At 39.3% G+C, this 25578-nt stretch overlaps 1 protein-coding gene across 1 annotated transcript in view; it reads right to left on the reverse strand.

The window, feature by feature from the left end:
• TMX4 (thioredoxin related transmembrane protein 4) overlaps positions 1-25259 on the reverse strand; it is a 48400-nt gene extending 23141 nt beyond the window's left edge. The window contains exons 1-4 of the mRNA XM_060031221.1: positions 24803-25259; positions 17514-17629; positions 8493-8538; positions 6732-6860 (exon numbers count right to left, since the gene is read on the reverse strand). Coding sequence (XP_059887204.1) covers positions 6732-6860; positions 8493-8538; positions 17514-17629; positions 24803-24987 — 476 coding nt within the window. The 5' untranslated portion in view covers positions 24988-25259. The remainder of the gene's footprint in view (positions 1-6731; positions 6861-8492; positions 8539-17513; positions 17630-24802) is intronic.
• Positions 25260-25578: the final 319 nt, after the last annotated feature.

The following is a 25578-nucleotide window of genomic DNA, read 5'->3' on the forward strand; positions in this document are numbered from 1 at the left end:
ATCCTTATAGAGCTTAGACCCCATGGTCACCATCTGAATTACTCTGCTCTAAATACGGTCAAGTCCCTGATCCTTTCTCCCTGCATGGTGCATGCCTGGCGAAATCCCTAACCCTGAGCAGCTGAATGTCTCTGGGGAAAAAATCACGATCTCCCCTCACAGTCACAAACCTCAGCGAGCACTCAATACGGCCCAGTCCCACTGTTATCTTTTAGGCTCTTACCTGAGAGCCTATCATATCCTTTTCTCTCCCTTCAAACTTTACACACCCTCCCCTCCCCATGCACTCTCAGCTAACAAACACTGCTTGTCTGTCACTGTGAAACCAGAGCCATTATGTGATCTCTCTTATCTTCCCAGCAGCAAATCTGAGCCTGGTGTACAACTGCATCCACCTTCTCCTATTGCAACAGAGAAAGTCTACCTGCCTGAGCACAGTCCAAACCCTCCACTCGTGCCTTGCACCCCATCCCTTCTGTCTTGCTAATGACTTGGTTTCTCCTGTCATCCCATTTCTTGCATCAGCAATTTCTCCCTCTCTGCTGGATCATTTTCATCTGCACGAAAACATGTTCTACCCTCTCTCATCTTTTGAAAAGAGTATCACTGGACCTCAGACGGCCCTCCAGCTCAGCTTCACAAACTTCTCCAAAGAGAAGCCTATACTTGCTGCTGCTTCTTCCTCACCGTATCTTTAACCCATTCAAATCTGGCTTCCATCACTACTGCACTATCACTCCTTGTCAAGGCCACAATGACATCGCATTGCTTCACTCAATGTCTCTATCTCAGACTTGATCTCTCTTAACCCCTTGGTAACATGGGACACGAGTGACTATTCCCTCCTTCTTGAGCACCTTTTACTTGGCTTCTAGGAAACTGTGTACCCTCACCTGTCCTCCTGCCTCACCGGTACTCATTTTCAATTTCCTTTTGCTGACTCCTTCTCTACCCAACTTCTTAACTTTGGAGTGTCCTGTGGCTCAGGCCCAAGCACTTTTCTTTTTCTCTCTCTCTAGGTGATCCCCTTCCTTTTAAAACTTTAAATACCATCTGTATGCCTTGTATTTGTGTTCCTGAATTCTCCATGGAGACCCAGCTCCATGCATCCAACTTGGCAGCTCTACAAAGAAGTCTGCATCTCAAACTTTCCATGTCCAACCCTGAACCCTTGATTTTCTCTTGCTCAAATCAGTAACTGGTACCAAGACCATCAAATTCTCAAACCAGAAACCAAGGAGTTGTGTGTGTGTGTGTGTGTGTGTGTGTGTGTGTGTGTGTGTGTGTGTGTGTATGAATCTTCCCTCTCCTTCACCTGAGCAAAGTCTACCTTTAAAACATATTTTATTTTTAATAGTAAAACAGTTATTAAAACATTTTACAACTACATTTACATCATATAAAAATTTAAATTTCATTTAGAAGTATCAATTATGGTGGTGTTGTATTCGCATTAGCAATCACTACATGATCAAAGAGAGTGCTTTCCTTTGCTTTATTACACAGTTATTTCTATTGAGTTAACTACTCAAGTTTCAGACTGCTTTATTTTTTTTCTCCAGGTATACTCCTTTCTTTAGGGCTCCTAAAGCTTCAAACAATTGTTCCTTCCTATCTTTAAACTCAGTCCTGTCTCAGTTTAATTCAACATCTATTAGCAGACATTGATTTCAATCTTATTCTTCTTAGCTATTATTATGACATACAGGGAAACAAAAGAAGCATCAAAGCTTAACATTTGCCAAGTGTTTTTTATTTATTAGGGGCCATGATTAGCACTGAATCTCAGTCTTCAGGGAAGAGCTGGGAAAGTGAAAACTATGATCTCATCTTCCATTTAGAGACTAAAAAGCCTGCTGTAAGTGGGCTCTGAGTGATGCTAAGTTTAATCACTTGGTTAACCAGTGATTGAGACAGACCTCTCCAGTGGAAATGCAGTTTTCCCTTGGTAATGGGTAGGTCATTTGTGGGGTGATATGTTGGCACCATACAAATACCCATTACCCCACAATCTTCTGCCCAAGAGTTTTACAAGTATTGATGACAATGGCCCTGGTTGGCCATCATGCTACTTTCATGCATCCACTCCACACGATTCCTATAACATTTAATAAACTGTAATATTATACTTATGTTCGGTATTCGGAAGGCATCTGAAGTTGTATGGCACTTAATTTAAAAGGCTTTAAAGGCCTGTTCAGCAGTCACTTGTTAACAGCAGAACTATAATTTTATTAGCACCAGCTTCTAAGTCTGTAGTGGTTCCCAACTTTGGCTGCTCCACAGGAACACGAGGCTGCCCCACCAGTACCAGTGTAATCAGAGTCTCTAGGATGGCAGCCAGGGGTCAGTAGTTTTCAAAAGTCCACAGGTGATTCCCCTGGACAAGTAAGGATGCAAACCACTGCTCTCAATCATAGTAATGGCACTTCTTACCACTTCAAATTCAGAAAGGTAGAGTTTTGGCAAATCAATAAGCTGACTTTACAGTTCTCTGAAAATGTGAAGAAAGTGCAACACTGTCAGTTTTCGCTAGAAAACTAGTGCTCTTGAAACTCATAATTCCTTAAGAAGAATCCAACATCACAGACGTTAAGCCACACTGCATGATTTTTGGGAAATCGAGTCCAGAATAAGGCATGTTTTCTGCCCAATTCTCAAAGAGATCACACTAATATTGTATAAGTGATTAAGAAGGGCCCAGACCTGGAATCCACGACAAAGAAATGAAGCTGATAATTTGGTGGAGGGAGCAGAGACGGCAGCAGCCTAATTTTGCCTACGGGGTCCAAAAGTGGCCTTAAGTAATCTTCCCTCAGAGAAGAAATTGACATCATCATGAAATACTAATGATACTCAGATATTTCAAATCTATCCCTAAGCCATTTTTTTCAACCAGAAATTTACTGCATTTCCCAAAATACACAAAAGTAAAAGTTTCAAGTAAGAGCCCAACCATCAGTCATGTCCATCTTTCTGCAAAAGTCACACAAAAGGATGATGGAGAGAACATCTTTATAACAGTTACACACTTCAAAACCACAAGCACCCAACCCAAGGGTATGTTAGCTAGAATTATGTAAGATTCACCTTTTAATTGTGTCCTGTGTCCTGCCAGGTCCGGTAAGGAGGGCTCTCACCCAGCTGGCAGGCCAGGTGTGACAGTCAGGCGCCTCCTTCCCCCATCCCCACCCCTGGCCCCCTGCCTACTGATGAATGTCCCTGAAGCTGAGTGGTGAGAGGTGGGAGCAGACAAGTGGCCCAGGTGGGCAGCGGGAGGAAAGCCTTGTTTGTATGTTATAACAATGACAGTGATGCTCATGACAATGGGACTGCTCAAGCTCAAACCGTGTCAACAATGCGGATACAGGGCCTCAGGAAGACTGAAGACATGAGCATCTATTTGTTGGCCCTGAGTGGGCAGCAGCCGGAAAGTGAAAGTGCCACTGGATCCCTCTCCCTCTCTTCTGCATTACAGCTCCCATCTTACCTGGTCCATCACAAGGAGGGAGCCTGGGTCAAAGGGTGGCCCAGAGTGGCAGGGATGCCAGGAGGGGACAGAAGGAGCTCTGGGGTGAGGAGTGAAAAGAGAGAAAAGTCTCACAGGCACTCCAGCCACCAGCTGTCAGAGGTTCTCCAGGCCAGGTCAAACTACAGGAAGGGAGGCCCCGAGCAAGGGAAGCTGAAACCCGAACACGGTCAAAGTGATGACTGAAAACGCTTAATCCCTCTGTCAGTCAAAGAAAAGCTGCTGTGTCTTCAGTCCCCATCACTAAGGAGGCCCAGCACATTATTGGATTCTGGGTACTGGAGAAAAATGCATGCCTCATTAAAGAGGTCTTGCCAATCACAAGGAAGCAGAGCATCCATGGGCAGCTGCCTGGTCCTGGCATCTCAGTTTGGCATGGAGGGGTGGCAGCTGCTCTTTGGGGGAAATCTCTCTCACTTCACCTGAGGCAAAGCTGCTGGCAACAGTGTCTCCATTTAGAGGCTCCCCTGAGTGTCTGAGGGAGCTCTCCTAAATGCCACCAGTGATGTGCACCACAGCACCGCCACTGTTCAACCTCAGCACCCACTCTGCACGGCCACCAGTGGTGGCCCCGCTCAGCAGGCAAAACTCAAGGCCATTCTCACTGCAATAGGATGAGACCAACCTGCAATACGGACCTCAACCATGTCCCTCAGGAAGAAGTTAGAATCTTATTTCAGTCTATTATCTATTGTAACCCGCCCAAAGCAGCTTAGAGCAACCTGCTAATTTTTGTCACCACCAATAATCACAGGGGGATAAAGGCCACCCCCACCCCACTAGAGAGACCACTCCCACTACCTGCAGCCCAAAGGGGCACAAGGCACTTCAGTTAGGTTTTGCAGCCCCCATTCCATTGGTCTGGGTGGGGTCAGATGGGTATAATAATAGGGTATTGTATTTATGATTTTCAAAACGAGTTCTTACCTTTAACAGAATGACACATTTGGTATCTCTTTCAAAACAATTGATTAAAAAAAGCTATAATTTGATGATCATTATAGGTGGGTAAAGGGTACATGGGGGTTATTGTACTATTTTCTGTACTTTTATGTATGTTTGAAAGTTTCCATAATAAAAAGTGAAAAAAAAAATTGAGTTCTTGTACAAAAATATAGAACAAAGTGGCTCATACCATTATGATTTGTGTATGATTCATACTTGTTACAAGCAAAATAACATGTTGCCTTAAAATACTACCAGAATATAATAAGGAAAAAAATGGAAATGGATGAATTCCTAAAAATGCCACACATCTACTGGTAGCTACAATTTCCAAATTCAATACATCATTCCCAAGATAAGTTAAAAGGCAAACATTTTGGGCTTCACTGGTGGCACAGTGGTTGAGAGTCCACCTGCCGATGCAGGGGACACGGGTTCGTGCCCCGGTCCAAGGCAAACATTTTAAAAGGAAGGTCTGAAAAACATACATTTTTCAAAGGATCACCTGCAAGTTTAAGAATTAATTCCAAGTTTTCTACATTCTCAGAACTCATAAAGTCTCAAAAATCCTGTGGATCAGTCCCTTTTCCAGCCCACTTTCTAACCTTCTGGAATATGAAACCCATACACCATCCAGTGACACCTCCAATTAACAGCTGGGTTGCCACGCTATACTTCTCGGCTGAAGGCCCAGATTCCTACCCAAACACCTTGCGCCACCATGGCTACTTTTTAGCAAGGTCTGCAAGGTCCAGTGACTCAAAATTTCCCTCAGTCTCCTTAACTGGCTGTGGCCATTTTGGCAAGCTTGTCTCATGATGACCCCTGCAGGGGCTCGGCGTGGTGGGACGTGGAGTGGCAGGCACGCTGCCACCGGCGCGAGATGGCTTCCAGCATGTGGGGCAGATGTTTAAAACATATTTTAGATCCACCCATTCTCTCCATCCCCACTGCCACCACCCTGATCTGCACTGACACCATCCCTGGGCTAGACTCTATCTGTCTCGCCTCTCCACATGGCCTTTTCCACTCTCTGCTCACCGCGTGCGCTGCTAACATCCCAGCTCCTCACTGGCCACAGGCCTGCATGATCTGCTTCCTGCCCTCCTCGCTTTCTCAGTTTACACTCCTCTCCCACCCTTTCACTGGCCACCTTTCTGCTCCTCAACACACGGAGCTCTTTCCGATTTGGGGCCTGTGCGGATGCTATGCCCGTTCCTGGGAACGTTCCTCCCCTGCTCGTCACCTGGCTGGGCCATGCTGTCTTTAGATCTCACTTGCAGTCCTCCCCTCAGAGCAACCTCTCCTAGCCCCCATCTAATGTCTAATGCAGGGCCACACTCCCACAATTAGTCCCTGACTTAGTAAAGGTTTATTTTTTGTTTTTTTCTGAACAGTCCTTATCTAGACTATGATTTTTTACATCCCTAGTTTTTTTCTTAATCTGTCTTACTTTAAGTCACCCGAGGAGAGCAGAGGGGTCACATCTGTCTTGTTCACTGCTGCACATCTAGCACTTGGAACAGTACCTGCATAAAATCAGTGCTCACATATTTGCAGAATGAAATGCCAGAGATGAGCTGCTTTTAGAATAAGCCATGTATTTCCTATAAATGCTACCAGATTACTTATTCCTGAAATATGGCATGATTTGACCCTATTTCAGCGGGGACATTCCTTACACTTATATATACTAATATAAAATTAATTACAAATATGACAATTCACTCAAAATTAAAACTGTGAAAAAGTTATTATGGCTTGGCCTTATCTGTCTCACCAAGCATTATACAGTTTGCCATTATGGCCAAAAGTTACCCCAGCAGTATTCTGCTAGGCAGCCAAAGACACCATCAGTCTTATTTTCCACACGGATACATGAGCAATTCCTTCATGAACTATAATTCAAGAAACAGTTGCTCCTCTATCTTATGAATAATTTATACGGAAGGAAGGATGGTAAATGGTGTTCACCATATTTTGTAAAGAGAAAACAGGTGACATGGTGCAGAAGTTAGAGGAGAGGATTTCTGTAACCCACCTGAATCTGGGTACTTAATTCCCAGTATCCTAACAACCAGCTGAAACATATGTGGGTCACAAAACCAGAAACACAACATGGGCCAAGCATAGGCATGTGTAGTCTGGGTAACCAGAAGTGAATATGAAGAAAAATGTAGACTGTCAAGTTCTATGGGTTGTTAACTTGAGACCTTCTGTTCTATTAATAACACCTTGTCATTAAAAAACAAGTTACGTTAGAGAAGCCGGGGATTTCCAGCCAGTCAGAGGCTCAACTGATTGCCACTTCTTCTCTAAGATATAGTTCTGCAGGTCTTCATAGATTCCTGGGCCACGGTAACGGCGGAATATCCCATCCTTTGCACTGTAAATTATAAAAACAAATAGAAAATAAATCCATTAAAATATCAAGTATTACAGACAATGAAAATCAAAATAACTATTGGTTTTACATGTGAACTCCACTCTGAATTTTAACTTGGCTCAAATGAAGAAAAAGAAATGTTATAGTTAGGTATAAGTCAGAAAGCACGCATAAATACTTATCTAGTACAAATGAGGAATTCCAAAACAGAAAGTATTAAATATTCTATTTTATTACTGCACAATTTGTGACTATAAGCAGAGTCCTTGGCACTGTCTAATCTGCCAAGTTACTTTTTATTATTTTTGCAACCAATTATTCCGATTTTTCTCTTATAGCAGCAAAACAGCAATTGTTATCAAGTTTTAAAAAATTGTATCCAAATTTCCAAATCTATGTCATCCAAGTCCCTCCCCTGAAAATTAACAAAATGCCTCTTAGTCTCACATACGCCTTTCGTCTTCCCTCCCTCTCGCTTTCTTGCCAGTCAAGCTTCCTAGAGGAGGAGTCTACACTTGCCATTTTCTCCTCTTACATTACTCATTCAACACTCCTGCAGTCGGGGGTCCTGCGTCCATGACTCCATGGAAACTGCTCATATTAGAGGTCTCCAATGACTCTTAAGTGCCATATCCATGGAGCACTTTTCTGCCATTTTTCCTGGGTGGGTCATTGGCACTGTCCACTGCTGAGCCTCCCTTCCCTTGGCTTTTATGACATGAGCTCTCTGGACTTCTTCCTACTACTCTGTCCATCCCTTCTCATTTCCACACTCCCTGTTTCCCTTTGCAGATGTCCTAATGGTGGTCAACTCAGGTTCTATCCTTGACCTGCTTCTCTTCCCAATGTATCTATTTCTCATTGTCTATATTTCTACTGTTATCTAAACCCCAGTATGTATCTCTAGCCTAGATCTTTCTTAAGAGCTTTAGATCCTGAAATCAAGCTATCACCTAAACTTCCCCATTTGGAATTAGCATAAACCCTTCACATTATCTTCTCTATTCTGGCCTCTATCTTCCAAACTTCACCTTATTCTAACGGCTCCTAAAGGCTTTCACTAGTTAAGAATGGCCCATTGGTAAGTCATCACAGGCTCCTTCCTCCTTATGGCTAATCAATCACCAGTTCCAATGATCCCATCTCCTAAGTATCTCCGGAATCCATCCCTTTCTCCTTCCCCCCTCTCACTACCTAAGCCTCTCTGGCCCCATCACCCAGGATGATCCAGCTGTACCCTATGGGCCAGCCACAGAGAACTAGTTACAGTTCTCTGAAGGTTATCTCCTTTTCTCCTGGGCTTTTCCATGATACATCCTCTATCTGGAAAGGCCTTCTCTACCTTGCCTGCTTAACCTATTCCTTCCTATCTATTAAGAATCATCCCATCTTTTACATCATCAGAAAAATCTTCTTTGACCTCCTCACCTATTTGCTACCTGAAATTAGGTTCCTTTCTCTGTAGCACCCTGAGCATTCCTCTCTTCTAATCACTATCATTCAGTGCAGACCAGTCTTTCTCCCTTCAAATGCTAAGCTGCATGAGTGACGGTTATGGAAAACAACTTAGAATTCTGGTACACATCTACTGATTTCTAATCTTTGTAAAACCAGAAAATTATTTGAACTTACTGAAAAAATGCTGGGAGGGTAGTGACAAAGAAGCGGCCACTCAAACCTACAAGAAGCATAGACAAAAAAAGTTACAAGTCAAACTCAGACTAAACCAAGCATCTAACTTAAGGTGCAAGAACAAACAGCCTTGAGCTTGTTCTTACAACCACATTAGCAAAATCTTTCCCATTACTGAATCACATTTACTATTTTTTTAAAATAAATTTTTACCCATTTTTATTTACCTAATACTTTCTAGTCATGACATACAACTTGCTTATCTTTGATGTGTTAAACTAGAGTTTTCTGGCTTGTATAATACTTAGAATTATATGGTGGCTGAAAGGATAGGTTTTAGAGACATGCAATCTGGGTTAAACAACTAAATTCTCCATTTACTAGCTTTGTGTCCTTAGATAAATTACTTAACCTTTCTGAGTCTTGGCTACCTCATCTATAAAATGGGGATATAAAAGCCTAACTGAATTGTTCTGAAGTTATATTGGATCATTATATCAAGTGTGTAGCACATAGTAAAGGACTCAATAAATAATAATAGGTATTATTACATCAGTCATACATTTAAAAAATAATAAGGAATACAAAATAAGTTATGTATAATCTTTGCACATTTATAATATTTGCAAGTACTGTCAAGGGATTCTATATACATTAAATAGATTTTTTTCAATTTGTCTTGGCAAACCTTTACTAAACACTAACTACATATCAATTGTTATGCCAGGTACACCGTGAAGACAAAGATAAAGAAAACCCTTAGTCACTCAGCAAATATTTACTAAGCACCTTCTTTGTTCTGGGCACTGTGATAACTATTCAAGATATAGATAAACAAAAAATGCGTACAGTCTAGTGGCAGAGGGAAAAACTTAATCAAAATAATCACAACCATGACTACAAACAGAGATTGATGATATTAAGGGGCATGCAACAAAAACCTGAATGATATAGGAGTAATGAGCATAATGCTCTTTAAATGTTTACAAATAAATAATGTTTATGTGGGCACCAAAAGTGAGTAAGCCTGGTTCTGGCAAAGAGAAGCAAAGCTGAAGGCTATCTCTGGCCAGCATGGAAAAATGAGACATTATTTTCACCTTTCTCAAAACTTCTGCTTTTCCCATTGAAGAACAATCTGGACAAAATCAAATAGCTATTCAAATAAAGTGGCTCAAATTTTACATCTCTCCTGTCTCACCTGCAATTTGAAACACTGAAGCTTTACTTTTAATAACACGGGAAATTTGCTTATACCCATTCTATAAGTTAAACCTATATTCAGTATAATAATTATTAATTAATGATGAGTCTTCCCAAAAAACAATTACTTTTTTTTTTCTGATATCAAACCAAGTAGACTCTAAAACATCCCTATGGCACTTAAAAGAAAAGATAGTATTCTGAAGGTAATAAAAATCAATTTACAAAAAGAAACATTTACTACATACACTTATCATTGTACATCTGGGGGGGAAAAAAAAAGGTTGTACTGGCAGTTGCAAAAACACATGTGACCTGAGAAGTCCACTGAGGATTTAACAAGCATGTTCACCTCTAACATTGTTTGGAAATACAGCCCAGCAGGGGAACAAGGGTATTTTTTAATAAATTTCCAATGCTAAATTACTAGGGGAAAAAGCATTGGTAATCCTAAACTATTATATGCTTTAAGCTTAAAATAATTACTGCAAACAGTTTCACCTCATTTCTCTCCTAGCTAGAGATTCTTATGACCATTCAAAAATTTTATCTAAGGAGTTACAGTATTAAGGAATTATGCTTTGTTTATATGGCCTTTTAAAGTAGAATGAACAAACAGCATCCCATCGCTACCTCAAGTTTCTATTTAGATTTTATTTTTATCAGAATAAATAGGATTTCTAATATATGTTAGGTATCACTGAAAGCAGTATTTTTAACTCGTTCCTTAAAATCCTTCATGTGATCTTGGTCATCATTGGCCATGGCAATAAATAAAAAATAAATACATCTTTTTTTTTTTTTTTTTTTTTTTGTGGTACGCGGGCCTCTCACTGTTGTGGCCTCTCCCGTTGAGGAGCACAAGCTCTGGACGCGCAGGCTCAGCGGCCATGGCTCACGGGCCTAACCGCTCCGCAGCATGTGGGATCCTCCCAGACCGGGGCACGAACCGGGGCACGAACCCTCCCAGACCGGGGCACGAACCCATGTCCCCTGCACCGGCAGGTGGACTCTCAACCACTGTGCCACCAGGGAAGCCCAAAAATAAATCTTAAAAGTAGTTTATAAAACATTAACTTATACAAAATCTTAAAAGTAGTTCATAAAACGAAAAGACAACCCTCAGAATGGGAGAAAATATTTGCAAAGGAGTCAACGGACAAAGGATTAATCTCCAAAACATACAAGCAGCTCATGCAGCTCAATATTAAAAAAACAAACAACCCAATCCAAAAATGGGCAGGAGACCTAAATAGGCATTTCTCCAAAGAAGACATACAGATGGCCAAGAGGCACATGAAAAGCTGCTCAACATCATTAATTATTAGAGAAATGCAAATCAAAACTACAGTGAGGTAACACCTCACACCAGTTAGAATGGGAATCATCAGAAAATCTACAAACAACAAATGCTGGAGAGGATGTGGAGAGAAGGGAACCCTCTTGCACTGTTGGTGGGAATGTAAATTGATACAGCCACTATGGAGAACAGTATGGAGGTTCCTTAAAAAACGAAAAATAGAATTACCATATGACCCAGCAATCTCACTACTGGGCATATACACAGAGAAAACCATAATTCAAAAAGACACATGTACCCCAGTGTTCACTGCAGCACTATTTACAATAGCCAGGTCATGGAAGCAACCTAAATGCCCATTGACAGACGAATGGACAAAGAAGATGTGGTACATATATACAATGGAATATTACTCAGCTATAAAAAGGAACGAAATGGGTCATTTGTAGAGACATGGATGGACCTAGAGACTGTCATACAGAGAGAAGTAAGTCAGAAAGAGAAAAATATCATATATTAACGCATATATGTGGAATCTAGAAAAATGGTACAGATGAACCATTTGCAAGGCAGAAATAGAGACACAGATGTAGAGAACAAATGTATGGACACCAAAGAGGGAAACTGTGGGGCGGGGGTGGTGGTGGGATGAATTGGGAGATCAGGATTGACATATATACACTAATATGTATAAAATAGATAACTAATAAAAACCTGCTGTATAAAAAAAATAGTTCATAAAACACATTAAATTATACAATATGAATTTCCAGATTCATGAGCCAGCTTACCTGGGGTTAAACTCCACTTCTGCCTCTTAATAGTTTTTAATATGAGACAGTTAATTTAAACTCTCTGGGCTTCAGTTTTCTTATTATAAATGGGCATCACAATTTCTATCTTGCAGTATTGTAGTATTAAGTGATTTTATATTTATATAGCACATAGAAAACAGGGTCTGACATATAAGTACTTAATAAATGTTATTAATTTCTTTATTTAAATCTCTGATTCAAAGTTAGAATAAAATAAGAGGATGTAACAAACACTAGTTTAGTCTTAAGTGCTTTGGAAATTGTGCCTTATTTTGGATAACATAACTTAAAATTTTATAAATAAATGCACCCATGAAAATCAATGCGAAAATAAAAAAGAAACACAGTGATGGATGGTCTCTGAGATTTCTGCATCTTTCTCATTCAGGCTAGACGGTACAACAGCACACTTGTTCCCCAAATGGCTACATTAAAGGGTATAAGAAATTTATAGTTTTTGATATGAATGTCTTCTAATTTTTAATACTGATACTATGTAATGTTAAGGGAGACCTTCATCACCTGAAAAGTTAAACCATGACCACCTTGGAACACAGAAGCACCATGTGAGGTTGTGGCTTTATGATTTAAAAACAAGTATAGATCTTAAAGAATTATAACAGGGCAGCAGCTCATTTCAAGGTTTGCATAATGGTTCACTGACACAAACTTCAGAAAGTATGGAAGAAACAAGCACACCTCAAATACTTAAGGAGACATCCCAAAATTTCTACGGTACCTTTTATACTTTAAGGGTAACTTCCACTTTAAAATGAAGATTGCACTGCAGCATAAAATGACATTAATCCAAAATGCAGAAAAAATTTTAATTTCTTATTAGCAAGCTTATCTTAAACACATATAGCAAAAGAAAAAGAAGAATTAAAGATTAGAGAAATAAAATTTATGGCAGGGAACTAATTTCATATGCAAAAGCACAACAGAAATTATTTAAATTTAATATTAAGAAAATGGGGACAGCTACTAGCTTTTGTTCTATCACTTATTAGTTGTGTTATTTTAGGCATGTTACTTAACCTCTCTGAGCCTCAGTTTTATGAGTAATAATATATAAATAGTTTGTTCTTCCTAGGATTGTAATGAAGCTAAAATGTATGTAAGTGCTTAACACAATTACAGGCTGAAGTAAATGCTACTAAATGTTAGTTTTTTTTATTAATTTTTATTAGAGTATGGTTGCTTTACAATGTTGTGTTAGCCTACATTGCAGAACAAAATGAATCAGCCATACACATACAGATATCCCCTCCCTTTCATACCTCCCTCCCATTTAGGTTACCACCAGGCATTAGGCAGAGTTCCCTGTGCTTTACAGTACGTTCCCAGCAGTTGTCTATTTTATACATAGTATCAATAACACATATGTGTCAATCCCAGTCTCCCAATTCCTCCCTCCCCACCCCTTTCCCCCTTGGTATCCATACATTTGTTCTCTACGTCTGTGTCTCTATTTCTGCCTTGCAAATAAGATCATCTATACCATTTTTCTAGATTCCACATGTATGAGTTACTATACGATACTCGCTTTTCTCTTTCTGACTTACTTTACTCTGTATAACACTCTCTAGGTACATCCACGTCTCTACAAATGACCCAATTTCATTCCTTTTTATGGCTGCGTAATATTCCACAGTTAGTTATTATCACCAAAGAGAGAAGTAGAAGGAAAACAATTTTTAAAAAAAAGTAAAACTAATCTTACCTTTGAAATTGAAATAAAGTTGTCAGTAAAAATAGAATACAAAAGACTAAGTTTTACAATTATAAAATTAAAATATCAACACTAACTAAAGTACAGTAAACTAAATTGTCTTCTATAATAAATTAGTGGCTTTAAAGACAGCACTTATTCTTGACCATGGTAAGGGTCTGGTTTACCTCTCATCTAGTGCAACAGCCATGGGTGTTCTGAGCAGCTGCTCTTTTCCTGTCCTGGACAACTAAGCTCATCCGCATGGAACAGAAGGTTCAAGTATATACTCATTAAATTTAATTTTCCAAAGTCAACTCAACTGAAACATCATCTGGCCTATGCAGTATTAAACAGGCCATATAATGCAATCTAATCTAAGGCCTGTGCTCTCCTTGACTTCTACATCTCAGCTGTAAAAATGCAGTGTCTTTATAATCCTGAAATCTTATTTTCTATTTCAAATACCTAAAAAATCTCTTATTAGATATACCAATGGAAGAGTTACAGGCATAACTGAAGAGTATGCATTAACACCTCAAAAATTCTTGCTTTCCCTTCTTTTTAAAAAAGAAATGAAATTATCCCTAACTAGCACTCCTGTGCACAGCAGCCCTGATGAAAGATACAGTAATGCAGATCTGTACCCAAATATCAATCTGTATACAGAAATATCTAGTAAAGAGGTCAGCCCTGGGGAAAATAATATCATTTTGACGGCTTCCCACTCATTCAGGAGGTAAGATTTTGTAAAAATGAAGTAAATACTTAAATAGCTTCCAAGAATAGGGACAAGCTGCCCCAGAGGTTTGCCACATAAGGCATGTTCTCTTCATTCAGCTTTCAGGACCCCATACTTCTCCATCTCCTTCCTGCTTCACTGGCTTCTCCTTTTCTGCTGCTGGAACTTCTTTTCTTCTAAATGTTGTAATGTCCCAGTTCTCAATCCACAGAACACTTCTCTGCACACACTCCCTAGGTAATCTCAATTCGTCCCTTTGCTTCAAATACCATCTACACTGATGATCCTTAAATGTCTATCTCTAGCTCACCTCTATTTGGATTTCTATGAAACATCTCCAAATTAAACCCTGTCCCAAACCTGATCCTCCTTCAGTCTCCTCCATCTTCCTTCCTCTCACCAAGTGCTACAACCAATCTACTGGGAAATCCTTTAGGATATTCCACCCAAATGCCGTATCTCCAATCCAGTCACTTACCACTGCTGCTACTAGTGCAAGCCACCATCCTCTCCACTCTGGGCTATTGCATTAACCTCTGAACTTCTCTTCTTGCTTACACTTCCGACCTCCTACAGACAATTTTTCACATAGCCAAATGAATACTTATAAAACATGAATCAAATCATGTCACTCCCGTGCTCAAAACCTTCCAGTAGCTTCCTTTCTATCATACTTGGTATAAAACCTAAACTCCTTGCCATGGCCAACAACAGCCTAAATGGTCTGGTCCCTAGCTCCTTCTCCAGTCCCATTTGTCTCAAGGACCCCACTGGCTGCCATATTGTTTCTCAAATAAGCCAATTACTCCTACCTGCACATGCTGTTTGCTCTGCCTGGAATGCTCCTCCCCTAAACCTTGTTGAAATTCATTTCCTTAATTTGTCAAGACCTACAGTCAAACAGCCCTTCCCTGGACATCCTATTAAAATAGTGGCTCCCACCATTTTCTACATTTTTACCCTGCTTTCTTTTTCATCATAGCCCTTACTACCACCAGACATTATTTCCCAGTTTTCTTTTGTGATTGTTTATCCCCTTCACTAGAATGTAAGTTCAATGAGGAGCCAGGTCTTTTCTTCCTTATTCACCTGCACCATTATTTACCTGCATCATTCGTCTGTATCACTGCTATCCAGAACAGGGTCTGGTGCATGGTATCAACTCAAAAATTGGTTGCATAAACATATTATTTCTAAATGCTATTAAAATATTATTTGAAAGCATTAGGTTTGTAATTTAAAGTAAAATTATAAACATAAAATAGTTTTATAAACATAAAATAATCTAAAGTGAAATATTCTCTAGGCCACTCAGTCACGTGTGTAGAATTCTGGCTCCCAATTTTTACTTATCAGTTACAGGTTTTCAGTTGTTACCATTTAAAAGAATTCTAGAGCCTCTACTTTAAAAATACTAAGACACAAAACAACCACATTTTGTTTTTTGAACTTTGTTTCTTCACTAGTTTCATAGGACATCAGACCAAAGACTTTTTTTCTTCTTCTTTGAAGAGGTTTTACACTTATATAAATACTATGAGTCAATGATAAATTTGCTTTTAATATATTTTGTCATAATCAATTTCTCTTACTTCATTATCGAAAAAGCATTTCATCCATTCACAATGGAAAAACAGTTTATAAGTCTACATTTTAGGAGGAAAGACAGTATTCAGTTAGACTTTAGATCTGTGAATCCATCACAAAGCTAACTGTTTAATTCGTTTAATTCAAATCATGCTGTGAATTCACAGCAGGTATGCCAAAAGGCTGAAACGGGAATAGGCCGGCTGCATGTCTAAGAAACTCATCATAAAATGTGTCTGGTGCCCACAAATTAACAAGGACTCAAACTATTAAAAACACAAAAACAAGTTTACCACAGATATGTCATTGCAATGATTTGACCTCCAAGCAGGAAAACTAATAGCCCAAATCATGAACTAATAACTATAACTGTCCATCTCTAAATAGCAGAGAGGCAGAAGTGGTTTTGTTTTAAATGCTTAAAAAGATTGAGGCTTGAGGACTCATGGCTTGTAGCAGAAATCTCTCTCCATGGGTTTGTCAACACATAGATCTTAACGGACACCATTCATTTTGTTGTCCCAGTAACTGGTAATTCATTATTTTGTGTTTATTGAACTCAGTTATTACAGAGAAGGAATAGCTACATTTCCACACCTACCATCTTTTTCCCCCTTGTGAAAGGATGCAATAGGTAGAAATTAAATATAGATAGGAAAACAATTACTTATAAAGTTTTAAAATAGTCAAATTTGAGATTTAAATCATAAAAACCCAACTTTTCTCAATTTATATATAATACACAAAGTTACATAAAGTTATTTTTAAACTATAAATACAAATTTACTGTGTGTATCTTTTCAGAATTAAAGTCTCCTTTATCTCCCTCTTTTGAAAAATTATATCATTAACAACTAATAAATGTAGATGGTGACAGAATTAGAAATTTACCATTCTGTAGCTCTTAATAAAATATTTGATTCAGGTAAGATCATTACAGATCTTAAAAGCCTAAAGTATCACCCCACAGATTACTTTCCAGCTACAAAGTGGGGTCTTTTCTTTACAACTGAGATGTTTAGTGTCATCACCTTAACCAAATGCTCAAATTCAACATCACTAATAGTGACAGTACATGTCTTACGACGGGATACAATATAAAGTCACAGCATCACCTTTCCATAAATGTCTAATCCAAATTATGCATTTACACTGAAGTTCAAGTTTACAGAAAATATAAGAACAAGTTAAATGTCACCATAAGGAAACATCTAGGCAAATCCTTGGCCTGTTCTCTTCAGAATATCAATGGCATAGAAAGAATGGAAGACTATTCTAGATTGACAGAGACTAAGAACACATAACAACCAAATGTAATTGGTGAACCATGATTGGATCCTGGTTTAAAAAACTATAAAAAGTCATGTGGGAAATAATTAGGGAGATTTTAATATGCTGAAGTATTGAAGAGTGAAGTCTCATGATGTCTGCAACTTATTTTCAAATGACTTAGCAAAAAAATAATAAAAATATAAATATATATACATATGTATGTGTAAATACAAACACAGACAGATGGCAGATATGCTAAAATATTATCTTGATTTTAGGTGGTCAGTTCATGGGTAATCAATATTCTGGTCTTCCAACTTTTCTGAATACTTGAAAAAATTAAAATTAAAAGCAACTAACTTTTGCATTTAATGTTCAACATTTACAGTACCTGGTTCTTGAATGACATCTACCTTCCCCACACTGATCTGAAGTATTTCACCATTCTTTGCAAAAGTCTCCCATTCTGAATCAGTCTGCTGACAGGATGGACACCAAGGAGCATAACTATAAAAGAATAATAGCTAATCAATATACATACATGAAAAATATCTGTAAAATAAAATAGAGAAATAGAGTATTTAAATTGACAAAATAAATTCTTAACTAAAGGGAGACACAAAAGCAAGTTTTCCCAAAGTCATTAGACAAAGAAAAACAGAAGCACATTTCCCTCCTAGAATTTAATATAAATATTATGAATATATAATATTTATATTTATATATTATTTATATATTATATTATTTATATATTATAAATACATATTATATTATACTATTATTATATTATTTATATATTATAAGTATATAATATTTATATATATATTCCAGGAGGAATATCAACCCCCTGGGAAAAAATTAGCCAAAGTTTTAAGATTTTTCACAAATTACTATAATACTTAAAGTATTTTATTTCAATGTTATTGCTACAATCAACCCAAATTTTATCACTTTCCAGATAGTTTTTGATATTTGAGGGTGAACACTGTTTTGAAAGTGCTACTAAAGGAGAACAATTTTCATAAGGGTGCTCCTAAACTAGCCAAACCAGTTTCAAATCCATCAAAGCTACAAATCTGATGAGCAAAGACCACAAGATCTGCTAGTGGGTCCTCAAGAATGTGTGTCATTTCCAAAGATCTGTGGCAGTTCTGAACCATTTCGAGAAAGAAAGCAGAAGCTATAGGCTAAACCAACTCTACCTGACACTTAAGAATTAGAAGAACCTGTGTCTTCAATCAGAACTCTGCTTTTTACATTAATTTTTTTCATTCAATAAACATGAACTGAGCACCAACCAAGAAGCTGAGGCTATAGCTGTGAACAAGACAGATGTGCCTCCTCTCCTTAGGGAGTATACAGTCCAAAGAGGTAATTACAAACCAGGTGGCAAATGTGAGTATAGAAAAGATGGTATAGAGACACTCAGGCACTGGGTGATCTCAGAAGGGCCCAAAGAGAAAGAAGCAACTGTGCTAAGATCTAAAGGAGGAGTAACAGTCAGAGAGGGATCAAGGAATGTTGTAATCTAAGCAGAGAGAACAATGTGTGTGAAGGTGCAGAGTACTGAGCATTTAACTAAAGTTGTATAAAGAGTTGGCACTCTATTTGAAGCTCCATGGTTAGCCCTAAAGAGGTAAGAGAATTCTGATCAGATTCACATTTTGTAAAATGCACCCAGCAGTTCTGTGGATAATGGATCAGGGAAGAATATGATGGAAGCAAAGAGAAGAGGTAGAAGGCTGGCCCTCTCTAGCTCTATATTTAAAAAAGACTAGTATAGGGGTTCCCTGGTGGTGCAGTGGTTGAGAGTCTGCCTGCCGATGCAGGGGACACAGGTTCATGCCCCGGTCCGGGAAGATCCCACATGCCATGGAGCGGCTGGGCCTGTGAGCCATGGCCGCTGAGCCTGCACGTCCGGAGCCTGTGCTCCGCAATGGGAGAGGCCACAACAGTGAGAGGCCCGCGTGCCGCAAAAAAAAAAAAAAAAAAAAAAAAAGACTAGTATAGCCAATTCCAAGATCATTCTAAAAGGTCATTAATCTTCCCATTATAGCTCACTGTCCAATCCCTGAGGTCCAGGAGACATGGACCAGAGAACATGGTCCAAGAACAATCTGCTGACATGACATCTTTGAATGTGGATTTTTCTATAAACACTGTATACCTACACTTCCAAGGCAAAGTACATCCTGGTATACAGTAAGTGCTCAATAACTGTTTGCAGAATACATAAGTGAACAAACTTTAAAGAAAATTATATTCTTCATCTGAGAAAATAGTTGTTTTCTACATATTTTCTAAATATCCAAATGGCAGATGAGACTGGGGCAAGCAGTTGGTAAACTCTAGGGAAAAAAGGAACATTTTATTATTAAGTACATTTCAACAGGCATTTCAATATATTGGATAAGAGTTCTGCCAGAGGCATCAGAGAGACCAATTACAAATTAACCATGTGTCTTTGAGCAAGTTAATAATCCCTCCATGCCTCAGCTTTCTCAACTATAAAATGGGATAATAACAGCAGCTACCTTAGAAGGTTATTGAAAGATTAGATGACACATGTAAAGCAGGCACATATTAAGAAAATCATTAATGTAAATGACATTTGTAATATACGCCTGGTTTCAGAGACATTTTTATGATGTGTTAGCTCATCTGAACCTTATGGCCTCACTGTTGTAAGGCAACAAGGCAGATTCAGAGAGACTTGCTGACAGTCACCTCAGACCACACAGAGCAGGAACACAGATGGAGGTATTTGTGTGATAAAAATGTCCAAGGAAAATAAGATCCAACAGAGAAAGACAGAGAGACAGACAGTAGGAATAAGAAAGACATTACCAAAAGAAAGGAAGAAAGTTTGAGGTACAGTTTAATTAACTTCTGATCCTCTTTGCTTTGTTTCCCTAGAACAGTTTCTGCATACAACTGTTTCTGCATACAACATATTTGCTGTATCAGTAATGATTAAATCATGCAAATTTCATCATTTTAAAAAATCCTAGTCCCTAATCTCTAGACAGACTATTATATAAATAGAGATTTTGGTGAAACTGACCCTCAAAATATACAAATGCCACTGAGGTAATTTTAGATACTCCATTTTCTTTGTCGCTGTTACCCACTGGTCTGTGGCACTGTTAATGCCATTATTGCTAAGATTTAATCAGAGTTTATTGTGCTGGAATGTACCAAGGTCATCCATTAACCTAGTGTGTTCTTTTGGTGACGGAGATAAAGCAGCCCTGAGTCTCAGAAGTGGGAACTGGTCCACTGTTGTTGCAACTTTTTAAACTATTAGTATTCTTTTGTATCTAAAAGATAGTCATTTAGGATCTACCATGACACCTGCTAGAGAAATTTCACTAGAATGAACACTCCATGAAGGCAGTGACTGGTGCATTGCTTGTACCTAGAACAGAGCCTGGCACATTCTAGGTCACAGTAACTATTTATTACATCAATGAACAAAGGGGAGGTGATAGTGATTATCCTTAGTACCTAAGAAAATATATACAGCTGTTTCCTTCAGTGATATACTAGCTCGTTATTAAAGAACAATTAAAGTCTATTATTCATTCATTCACTGAGTCAAAAAGTATTTATTGAACACCTAGAACTTGACAGTTATTAAGGTTCTGTAAACAGGAGGAGGAAAAACTTTGTTCCTCTACTTAAAAGCTTATCATCTAGAGGAGGAGTAAGACAAAAACCAAGTACAAAAACATATAAATTGATTATAAGTTGTGATAAGGTCATGCTAGATACAAATAAGAAAGAATTTTCCTGGGTGGTTTGGGTACAGAGAAGGCAGGGCACCTGTATGAATGGTAAGGAGTGTCAGGAATGAACTCAAAGCGATGTTCTTAGTTTGCAGAAATTACAGAGATGCTAAGTCATGGGTGGACCTCTGAATCCCATAGGGAAAAGGCCTCCTCTTATATGGGTCAGGGTGCAGGCCAGCTGAAAGCATAAGCATGAGTCAGCCAGGCTCTGTGCCTTCCTCCAGGCTCCCCCACTATACAACTACTCTCCTCAGCTTGCACTGGGGATTGCAAAGCTCAGGCCAGCATTCTAGTTCTGGCCTTGCCCACCACTTACTAAGGATATGGGTTAAAGCTTTAACCTCCCAAGTTTTCGTCTCCTTTAGTTAATGAGAATGAGAATAATGATCCTGCACCAGATTTCTGGGATGCTCAAATTCTGAAAGAGGGCATTCTGAATTGCTTACACTGATGTTAGCAATGTAACTATTTACTGTGATGATGATGACGATGGAGAAGATGTGGATGATTACCCTTTGTGGAAACAATGTGAAATCAAATACTTCTATGTTAGCCTATAAGCTCCTCTTTTGCATGCTTTTAAATTACCCATAAAAGTACCTAAGGCAGTGGTTTCCAGTCAGAGGCATTTGGAAGTGTGTATAGGGGATGGAGGTTTAAATATTTTTGATGTCACATGGCTACTAGAATGTTATGGGCAGGGGCCAGGGATGCCAAAGGTTCTGCAATGTGTGAGCCATCCCCACATATCAAAGAACTGTCCAACTCAAAATGGTAATAGTACCCTGGTGAGAACCACTGAGGAATGCTCAAGAGAGAGGAAGCATTCAACAAACATTTGCTAAATAAACAAATGCTACCTATGCTACTTATTTCCTTCACAGCCCAGCAGACATGCCAGTCCCTTGAGATCAAGAAATGTAATTTATTCACCTTCATCCTCCCAAGTCCCCAACCCTGAACCTGACACATAACAAGCATTTAATGACTATCTCTTATACATTCAATCAATAAATCACCACTATCGATGAAACTGCAAGAAATTATAACTATTTGATATGGGCAAGTTAAGGCAATGATGTTCTCTCCAAGTATAAGAAGGATACTAGAAAAACAACACTAAAACCAAGAGGTCCTAGGGAAATACATGAGGCTTTTCTCCGTCACCAGATGACTAGTTTCAATTTTGAAACATGATCATCCCAAGAACAAAGTCAGAAAAAGTATTGCTTTATAAAGATTTCTATGCCTTAGAGATAAATATTTTAGATATTTTAACCCAAAGACATATTTTTCCTCTAGATATCAGTTTAAAGTATGTGGGTCAAAATTAAGCTTTGTAGATATCTACTTATAGACTTGGGGTAAAAAAGCCACCAGAACAGCATTATATTGTATATTTTTGTGTTTCAAAAGAACAAAAGTAGTATTCTCAAGCACTGATATGATGGGAACCAAGCAAGTGTTGGTTCAAAATAAATTATTGATACCAATCTAACCAGGAATTGTATTATAGGAACTTTGTACGAAGTGGGATCAAAAAGAAAAAGTCCCCAGAGGAGAGGTAGCATATAAACAAATGAACAAGTAAAGAACTGTCATTCAAAGTAATGTTAAAATTTTAATATTATCAGAAAGCCTCCTAACTTGCTTCTTTTGAGAAGTTAAATATATCATCACCTGTGGATCCCTAAAAATCTCCATTTATTATGACCAGTTCATCTGAACAAAGTACTAACATGGGAGCAAGTATTAACACATTTTGTTTTTCTCTTATAGACACGAGAAAAAAAAATCTGATAACTTACTGGATGTTTGAAAGAATTTCTAGAAATTTATAGTAGGCTTATAGTGGTACTGAAGATATAAATTTTATTTTTTTTAAGTGTTGGATTTTGTAAAAGGGATGAGGAATATCACAAACAGCCACAATTTTCTTCAGGACGAGCACTTAGCTTCTGGAATTTGGAGGTAATGGTTCTTTCCTTTCTAGCTGCACTTCATTCATATCAACCTGTTCTGAAGTGTACTCGATGAAAAGAGAACTTCTAAGAAGATCTCAAGTGTCTACACAGCTTACTTTCGGTTGCAAGTATCATCCTGAACCAGAGCCCAAACATAACTCCATACAATGGACACATAGCAAGCTTACAACAATTGATTACTACACCTCAGCTTGTACACTTATGAAGTAAAATTTGAACCATCAACATAGCCATAAGAGTTGTTGGCTGTTGCTTGTTTATAATCTTAACTTGGCTTACACTTACCTGAGCTTTAGTGTTCTTAGTTTTTACTTAAAAAAAGAAAAATAAGAACATAGCTACTCCAAAAGGAACTATAAAGGAGTTGAGGCCATTAAACATAACAAGTCTTTTCTGCTTTGACCTTCATCATGCACATACACAAACTCAGTTTTAATCAGAAAACTGACATCTAGAAAACCTCCATTGTACAAGCACCTACTTAAAAAACAACTTTCTGTACTACTAGCTGATAAAACAATCTCTCTAAAACTCTTGCAATTATTACAAACATGACAGTCCTGTCATGCTTACTTTAAAATTTTCTCTCTTAAATAGAAAATGACCTCAACTCTATTCAAAGTAGTTAATTGGTTAATTTTAATCAGTGCTTCATGTCTACAGATCTCTTTAATAATTTCATTGATTTATTATGATACCAAAGGCATTTTACTTTGAAGTCTAAAATATCCCCTGCTTTGTGACCAAAAGGTAAATACTTGTTTGAAACAGTACTGTGCATTATGTTCTTTGAACAATGTCATCTACTAAGTGACTTACAACTTTTGGGCCTGAGGTTTTCAGTCTATAGAATAATCTGTTTGCAATCTAAATTCAAAGAATCAAAATTTAGTCTTAAGACAAATGAAAGAAAATTTCAATTCTGTGAAAGTCTGTGTCCTCAACGTAAAATTAGTTAAGAGATGTTAGCAATCAAGTATGTGTATCATCTGAAAACCACAGGCTAAGGAGATGTGGTCTCGGTGATTATTTCTTCAGCCATTCTCCATTTTCCTTACAAGCCCCCCACGATGGTCTCTCTAGCCTATTGAGACATCTGCCCACTGCCTATTTCAAAACGTCTTTCGAATGGTTACTTCCTTCCTAAATTTTAAACTATAATGAATAAATCTTCCCTGCTCCTAACTCAAAACTGCATTTTCCCACCTCTCCTCAAGCCAAGGCACTATCCAATATGTACCTTTTATTGTTCAAAAGGGGCAATTTATTAATATCCTTTTCTTTAAGACACTAGCACAATTAAGTTATGATACCTACCCAGAAATCTCTACCTCTAAAAACTATAGCAAATATCAACATTTATTTGCAAACTTGTTTTAAAGCTTCAAAGGCACCCACCTTTCCGTTTATCTTCCACAAGGACATCGGGTCTTCAAAATGAAGACTGAGATACTTTGTACAGACTGGTCTGCCCTTCACCATGCTGCAATTATTCATTCAACAAGTACCTTGCCTAGTCAGTGCTACGTTATTTGTTCCGTACAGAAGCGTCACTGAATGACAGCCCTTTCCCCTCTACATACACTTTTATCAAAAGCTAGAGACTTTCTTGCAGATTTCTCTCTTCCCCTTCCTCCCCTTGGTAAACCGCTCATCCACCCCATCCCTAAAACACTTCCTCTCAAAATAGGTAACTAGTCAGGCAGGAGAGGATGCGCTACACCCGCAGCCCTCAACGCGGAGGGCCGGGCGCGCATGCGCAGCGTCGGGGGCCTGGCCCAGCTCTGCAGGTCGCTGGCTGGGCGGGTCCCGGCCCGAGGTCTAGCCCAGTAGGCACTGCGGTAGTGGGAGAGGGCGGCAGCCGCGAAGGCCGTGTGGCGAGCGGGGCGGGCGGGCACACTCACAATTTCAGCATCCACTCGCCCTCCAACACCAGCGTCCAGTTGGAGGCTGTCATGGGCCGCACCAGGCTCCGCTCCTGCGGCAGCACGGCCTGCTCCGGGCCGGCCTCCGCCTCCGCAGCTGCCGCCGCCGCGACCCAGGCGACCAGGAGCGCCGTGAGCAGCGAGCCACGGCGACCGCCCTCCATGTCTGGACGCGGAGCGAGGCACCTCGGCAGGGTCTGGGGCAGAGGGTAGGGCCGGCCTACGGGCCGGGCCTTCCCAAGTAGTGCGAGCAAAAACCGGGCCGCCCCACCTCCGCCCTACCGCGCCGACCAGCCCAGCTCGAGAATGGGATGGCAGTCACCGCCTCTTATCGGCCCGGGCCGCGGAGGCCACGCCCCCTCCCGCCTCGACTCGCTGTTGCCCGGGGTGTCGGTTGCCTTGGCAACGGCCGCCCTCCCCCTCCTGACCGCTGCGTTGAAAATAAACAGATGAGCCGTTGTTGCTTAACTGAGAACCTGCCCGGCGTGTGCCTGGGCTCCAGTAAGGGGTGCGGGGGGGGGGGGGGGGGGGGGGGATGGCGGTTGGTGCGTGTGGCTTTTTCTAAAGAGAAACGTCTCCAGTAATAAAAAAATGCATCACCTATTCAATGGTAGCGAAAATAACAGCAATGGACTACAAGTAAACTGCTGAATGGAAAAACAAAAGGACATGTTGGGCATCTCTTACTGAATGGGAGAGGAAATTTTAAGTACTCTTTGCCTGTGTATAATGAAGTAGCACTGCCTAATTGGAGA

This window comes from Delphinus delphis, chromosome 15 (genome assembly GCF_949987515.2).
Source record: "Delphinus delphis chromosome 15, mDelDel1.2, whole genome shotgun sequence".
NCBI lineage: Eukaryota > Metazoa > Chordata > Mammalia > Artiodactyla > Delphinidae > Delphinus > Delphinus delphis.